The sequence below is a fragment of the Pteropus vampyrus genome, unplaced genomic scaffold (assembly GCF_000151845.1).
Source record: "Pteropus vampyrus isolate Shadow unplaced genomic scaffold, Pvam_2.0 Scaffold167, whole genome shotgun sequence".
Lineage (NCBI taxonomy): Eukaryota > Metazoa > Chordata > Mammalia > Chiroptera > Pteropodidae > Pteropus > Pteropus vampyrus.
In genome coordinates, this window is record NW_011888948.1 from 2,649,706 (window position 1) to 2,657,290 (window position 7,585).

At 42.4% G+C, this 7,585-nt stretch overlaps 1 protein-coding gene across 2 annotated transcripts in view; it reads left to right on the forward strand.

Annotated features, from left to right (window-relative positions):
• Positions 1-971: 971 nt before the first annotated feature.
• The window catches only part of WDFY2 (WD repeat and FYVE domain containing 2), a 159,219-nt gene continuing 152,605 nt past the window's right edge, over positions 972-7,585 (forward strand). For both annotated transcript variants that reach the window (XM_023536685.1, XM_011370336.2), the window contains exon 1: positions 972-1,359. In XM_023536685.1, coding sequence (XP_023392453.1) covers positions 1,223-1,359 — 137 coding nt within the window. In that variant the 5' untranslated portion in view covers positions 972-1,222. The remainder of the gene's footprint in view (positions 1,360-7,585) is intronic.

Consider the following 7,585-nt stretch of genomic DNA (forward strand, 5'->3'; position numbering starts at 1 on the left):
GGGCTACCCCTCAGTTCCCCTGCTGTGTAGCAAGGGGTCCCCAACTCCCCAGGGAAACAGACCTGGTACCAGAGGCCTGTTAGGAAACAGGCCTCATAACAGGAAGTGAGCAGTGGGAGAGCAAATGAAGCTTCATCTATATTTGCAGCTGCTCCCCAGCGCTAGCATCAAAGCCTCAGATCCACTTCAGATCATCAGGCATTACATTCTCATAGGAGCACCAGTCTCTGGTGCCAAAAAGGTTGGGGATCGCTGCTTAGAGGTCAGTCCAGGCTGCAATTAGGCCAATGGCCCACGTGACTTATAGAGCTCCCAAGGGCAAGAGCAAGGAGAAGAGGGCAGTAGGTCATTCCAGGACAAGGGTGAGAAGACTCAGAGAAACTACAACTCCCAGGAGCCCATGGAGTTTCACTCCGCGACCTGGGCCTGGTGCACGTTGGGGGAAGCAAGCTGCCTCCCGCCCCGTTTCATTGTTAAGGCCACGCCGGACAGGTAACCTGTGCGCATGCTCAGTCACGTCCTAACTAGTTCGGCTTCTTTCCTTCCAGCTGGCTTTTTCCTTTTCCGGCTTCACCCTTGCGTGCTTTTCCCCGCCCCACCCTCCGCCCTCTTTTCAAAGATTTCGGAGAGGGCAGGGCCTCCGGCGTGCGCGTTCCCAGGGGTGTGGGCACGCGCGTTCACGGGAGATTAAAGAGGGAGGGGACCGAACATTGGGTGTGGAAAGTGGCAAGGGTAGAAGCCCGCAGAGAATGGAAGGCGCATGCGTCCTAAGGAGGCGCTGCAAGCGTTTGGGATTTGAGGAGGGGTGGGGCGGAAGTGGGCAAGTGGGCAGACGCACGCCTATTGGGTCATCAGCGCCCCGCCTCCTTTTAGGTTCCCCCCTCCTCCACCGCCTTTCCGGAAGTGCAGCCGCCCTCGCGCCGACCAGCGGCCACCACCTGTGGCAGGCCCCGCCCCCGCCGGCTCCGCCCCCCGGGTCTCCGCCCCCCTCTCCCGCTGGTGGTGGCTACGGGTTGCAGTGCCGGTGGTGGCGGTTTCGGTACCCGAAGTCGGGAGCGCGGAGTCGTTCCCGGGGGCGGAGGCCAGGCTATGATCGCGGGTCCCTGGCGTCCCGCTCGGGCCAACCAGAGTCCTCGTTTCGGCTTTTGCCTGTCCCCGAGCGGTCTCCTCAGCCCGGCCCCACTGCGCGGTTTGCAGCGGCGCCCCCAGCGCGCCCCCTCTGATGGCGGCGGAGATTCAGCCCAAGCCTCTAATCCGCAAGCCGATCCTGCTGCAGCGGGTCGAGGGGTCCCAGGAGGTGGTGAATATGGCCGTGATCGTTCCCAAGGAGGAGGGCGTCATCAGCGTCTCGGAGGACAGGTACGGACGTCTGCCCCTCGGCCGCGAAGAGGGGCGGGACGGGCCGGAGATCCACGAACTCGCGTCGGTTGCTGTATCTCCACGTCGGCTCAAGTGTAGACATGTCCCTTAAGTTTTTATTATAATACGCATCCTGGTAGTGCGCGGGTGTCCAGCTGCGCTTCGTTCCCGCTGTGTGGCTCGGGGAAGCGGAGCTCGGACAGCGGCGTGCGCTCTGGGCTCGCGCGGGGCCGGGTGAAGCCTGCTGACGCCGGGGTGGTCAGTGGACTGATGGTATGACGGTCGCCGGACCTTGGCCCTGTCCTGAGGGCGGGAGGGGGAGAGGGAGGAGCCGCATGGCCCTGCAGGTGTGTTCGTGGGCAGGATGCTCCGAGCTGCCTCTGAGAAAATAACAGGGTTTTTGAGTACTCTGGTACAGTTCTTAGGGCTCCGAACTGAAAACAAATGCCACTCGTCTCCTGTACATTCCCACCAAATCCAGATCTCCTGGGCATCTTAAAGGGAATTCAATGACTATTGCAAGTTGTGAAAAGAGTAACTTCGGGCTTTTGCCCAAAGGAGAGGTGCCATCTCATCTTTTCCTCCTTTTTCTTATCTCTTCAAGCTCGGAGGGAAGCGCCTAGAAATTACAAGGGACCTCTGCAAATAGCTCGAGTTCCTTCCCTTTGCTTGCTTCCTTTCTTTTTGCTTAATTTGCAAAAGTGGATCCAGTTCTTCCCTTAATATTTTTTTTTCCAAAAAAACCGTTTTGCCTTAAAAATCCGGAAAAACCAAAAAATAAGCCGAAGAAACCAAATTTCAAAAGAAAGCCAATTGAATGTAGTATAGAATTTTCTGGAATTGTTCCTTGGATAATATCAACTAATATTCTAAAAAATTTAACACTGTAGAGAGGTGTATGACAAGGGGCTATAACCTTAAAACGGTAGTTAGGTTTTATTAATGTAAGTTCATATTATGCTGAGGTACAGAGTATTTTTTCTCCGTGACTCCTTAAATTGCAGGCAGAGGTTAAGTAACAAAGTGTTTATTACTCTCTTTATAGTCATTTCAGCATTTGGCATACAATATGGCCTCAAAAAATTTGCCTTATAGGTCTATTCATATCATAAGTTTTTTAGTATAACTAGGATGAGTATATTAATGACATGTGCTTGTCTATATCATACTCTATACAGATGGCCAAACGGATTCATTTCCTATGTAAATCCAATGAAAAGCATTGTAAACATACACCAGTGGCAAGCAGTGTGTAGTAAACAGAAGAAATTCATGGCTGAGATGGGCTATGTGGATGTAGAAACCTTTTGAAATTCACAAAGAAGTCTTATGAGGTTTAATTTTTCGACAGAGGCAAAATTCTATTAGATTGCTTCTAGACCTAGAAAGTCTTTTGTCATAGAATTGCTTTAAAGGAATATATTGATAGATGTCATTTTTCCCAGTCTGTAACCGCTAGAGATGAAACCGCTCAACCTAACTGCTGTAGGAAATTCATGAGTTTGTTGAATCAAGTAAAAAGATAAGGTAGTTAAACCTATGTTCTTTAATAAGAGTTTTGAAACTTTCTGATTTGGTTGATGGTTTGGGAGTAGAGTTAAGTTTTCAGTTTTGTTTTTTTTTTAGAGTTCAGAGGTATCTTAGAGGTTATTTGCTCTAACTGCTTTATTTCACAATTGAGAAAATTTAGACCAGAGAATTTACCTGCCCAAAGTCATGTAGCTGGTGATGGAGCCTACCTTGGTACTAAGTCTTGATTCCTGTATTAGTATGTTTATCTTGAAGCAAACAGCTTTAGAGGCGTGCATTTCAAAGTATTTGGAGAAACTAAAGAAGCATAGAAGAAAAAAACTGAAAGATAAATTTCATTTGATTATAGACAAAAGATGTAATGTTTAGGTATGGATTAACTTCATTTTCATTTTCCTACTTTACAATGTAACTAACAGAATTTATTTTATTACAGTTACTGTTAAATAAGGCCCACCTGTAAGTTCAGGATTATTCTTTACGTATATTTTATTATTACTCAAATCTACAAGTCTATGTTTCTGTACGCATGTGAAAATAACTTTGTCATTTAGAGCTCCGTTTTGGTTATGGTTTTCATTAAAAGAGTATTGATCTGTATTCTTGCTTTTCAAAACCCAAAGTCACTGTCACTAAAGATATGAAAATAGAATATTGATTTCTATCAAACCTACAAAGCCATTTCTATTGACTGCTTCAGCTAGAAACTAGTAAGTCTTCATTCCTGAACATTAAGGTTAAACCACAGATAATGTCCTATTCTTGAATGACAGTGCCCCATAAGTTCCTTTAAAACCCTGGTTTTCTTTTTTGACCTCTGATTCCTGATAGCCTTTATCCATACCTTTGAAAACATTTAACATTTTCTGTTTTAAACAGTATTATAGATATTTGTCCATTTATCTTCTCCATGAATTACCTAAGGTGCTATGTGCCTCCTGTTCATTGTAGTATCTTTGGGGCCTAGCATAGTGCTTAGCATACAGTGGGCTCTCAGTAAACATACATTGTATCGGTAACTGATCTATTTTTGTTGTTCCTGAAAGCACAGCATCTTAACTATTTGTATACATTTATTTGATATTTGTTGAATGAATTTCATGACAACCTATAAAAGCCCAGCGTGGACAAATGTATACTTGTGGACTGGGTGGCCTTTAAGGTGCCTTAAAACTTTGGAAGTTCATGCATTATTTCATTCATTCTGTCGACAAATATTTGAATTTCTACTGTGGTTTAAGCACGTGCACGGTACATTGGTGAAAATGAAAAGGTCCTTTCGGAAAATTTTAAAAGGTAATAAAACCACCACCTCTAAGATTTATTATTGAAAAGAGAATTTTCAGATGGGAAAAGTGGCTGGATTCCACAGTCCTTGTTGTCTCCTGCGTTTTACCTTCCTTTGGAGGAGTTTTTTTTGGAGTACTGTTTTCACCCTGGGTTTTGTAGTGATAATCTAATCTGCAGGCCCAAGAGTAGATAAAAACTCTCACCCTCAGTTTATCTTAGCACAATGAAGACAGCCTGGAACTTTACTGCATATCAAGGGAGGAAATATAAGGGACTATAATAAATATAAAAACAATCTGACTTATAATTGCAGATTTCTGTTGCTACCATAAAGCAGAACTTGTTTGAGAACTCACTGGCCTTATGTGAGTATCTGCTTTGGTTGTAGCTGAATTCTGTCTTCATAGAACAAGCCCAACTTTGGTAGTTTGGGTTCCTTGTTTCCACGCTTCTTTCTGGATTGTCTTTTCTGAGTGAATGTCTTGTTAACATTCCTTGCTTAGGAGCTTCCTTCCAGACATCTTGGCTCTATTTTAGTTAAGACTGATGTGTCATCTGCAGCTTTCCAGGGGCTCCCTTGTGCAGTGAGTCGCAGCTTTTCCAAGTGTTGAAGGCCAAGAGAGAGACTTCTCTCTAGGTAGGACCCAGCCCCACCCAGACCTTTATCTTTGTAAATTCTTTATAGGTGTATCTTAACACAACAATCTTACCATTCATACAGAGAGTTTCAGTAACTTTAGGTAGTTAGTATTAGACAGTCATAAGAAATTTTTCCTTTACTAGGAGTCTATACCCGTGCAATGGGTGAAAGGGAATTTTAATCTCAATGTGAAGAGATGTGCTGAATAAAGACAGGTACAAACAGTTTCCTCTGGGGTTGCCTAGGAATCTCCTCTGCTTGTGGTGGTTAGAGAAAAGGAGCTACTTCAGATGGATCTTGCAGGATGAATAGGAGTTCGTGTGAAAAAGCTAGAGTAAAGGAAAGGATATTTTAGATAGAGGAGGAAGAAAAAACTCCCATTTGTTGAGAGGCACTAGAATGGACTGCTTAAGAGTATAAACTCAGGAGCCTTGAATTCAGAACCCAACTCTGAGTGTCACACTTTGAACAACCTGAAAAATCAGTGTCTCCAGGGGAGTAACTATAATAATGAAAATTCACAAAACCTCTAGATGCAAGAATTTGGAATTCTTTTCTGGATAGAAAGCCCCGAGGATGTGGTGGTGGGACGTGGGGAAGGAGGCTATGGACGAGGGGATCCTGGGGAACTGCTGCTTTATATTCTGACTTAATTTGGGTCCAATTTATACAACATAGCTGTATTCTCAGTAAGCTCTGGAGACAGAACCCCTGCAATTTCTTAAAGGGAGTCAGATTTTTATTTCATATAAAGTGACCTGATCCCTAATGCTTTGCACAATGGAGATAGGCAGTATCATCATTGAATGAAATTAAACCACTGGCTGATCAGTCGTGTTTGGAATGAAATGGTCCTGAGGAAGTTGTGAGTTCTCAAGAGCAAAGATATTTAAGTTGAGCCTGAGAGGAATTTAGCATTTTGCTTTAGGCCAGGGTAACATTACAAAAGGGGATCAGGATGAGAAGGGGCTGGGACTAGAAAAGCCTTGGATTTTTTAATAATCTAAGGTCCTTTTTTTCCAGTTCGGAGCTACTGTGATTTTAAGTGGCTATGATTACTTGACTATTTCTTCAAAAGATATATCTTAAAATTTCATTTAATTTTATAAATCCATATACTATTGGTTCTTTTACCATTGATTCTTTTCATTGTGAAATTGCACTATGCAGTTCTCTGGTTGAAACCATTAGTTTCACTAATACTTTAGCTCAGTTCAGTTGAGCTTCTGGTAGAGTTTTATGTATCATGTATTTTATAACACATCAAAAATAATTTAACTCAAATTAAAGTTTTTCACACAGTGTAAGCATAATTCTGATAGTCGAGGACCTTCTTAGAGTGGTAGTTTGAGGTCTCGAAAGTTGACAAAATTGTAACACATCTAAACTAATTTTTGAGTGTGTCAAGTCTATTTAAATGTCATAAAATTAATAAACCTCTAACTATGCACTTGAGATTTATCATTTGGCAGTCATAATTGCTGGTTTCAAGGTTCCAGAATGAGAATTTGCCCCATATGATTGTTGAAAATTAGACTTTTATGCTGGATTCAGAACGAGGCAGTTCTTCATGCCAGCAAATGTGTCTGCAAACAGGCTGCTTTTGTGTCTCTAAAGGTCAGACTACAGATTCACTTTTAAAGAAAAGATCGCTATGGCAAAGCTTGCTTATTTAAGGAGGCTTAGCTTCTAGTGACCTCAAAATTCCTAATGGTTTTGAATTCCCTATTTAACTTATATAGTAAAAACAGATTCTGGCGAGGACCTCAAAAGGATAGGATACATTCATCTAGATATTACAAGACAATGGAAAATATTTGGGTGACAATTCTGACGCTTTTGGAATGAGTGAGTCACAGATTGTGAAATCCTGATCAGCTATCTTATACCTCCAAGATTACTAAACTTACTTTGAAAAAAAAAAAAAATGTAAAAATCATAAGATGTTAGTAGCTGGAAGAGACTTCAGAGAGCCAATTTTTTCCAAGCAAACCAAATCAAGACTTTAAAACAAATGCTGCTTTTGGGCTTGCTTAGCATCTTTCCCTGGCTCTGTTTTCACTTTGAACTGCTTTAAGAAAGAGACATGTTCTGTTTGTTGTTGAGAACCATCGTGATGTCATAAAATAATTCAGACACTTAGTGGTATTTAGAAATCAATAGGTAAACTGTGATTTAAGACTATTTCAAGTAGTAATCTATTGATATCTATAATACTAAACTAAATTCTATACAGAATATACTTACCTGAGAAGAAAATGGCCACCAAAGCAAGCTTTTCTTCTCAGCCACAGTATCAGAATAGAAGGACTTCAAAAAGAGGTAACACTAGTTCGTTTTTACATGAATAGGTCTCTCAAGGAGAATGCCACAGTTAGCCTAGAAATTCTCTAACGCAGAAAAAATAACTTTCCTTGTGCAACTTCGGCATGCAGTCTCGTTAACTTTTTTTTTTTTAAAAGGTAGAGGGAGCTCCTCATTAAAATGCTTAAGTCATTAGTAAAAATTAATTCAGAGGTGTAAGAAGTTAACAAATAAGATCAAAAAAGAAAAGTCTTCTACTTGTCTCTTGGCGGGCGTGCTGCTTTGCGCTGTGTGCCTTTAATTTAAGGATTCTTGGGAAAGAGCTGGGGCTGGAAGTCTGATATAGCTGTATCGTGCATTGGCCTTCGGCATTTCCAAGGGCATTTTGTCACCCTAAGCCTCAGTTTCTCTATCTGGCAAAGGGCGGCATAGGATTTCCTACTTGTGACTCTGGCAAAGTGT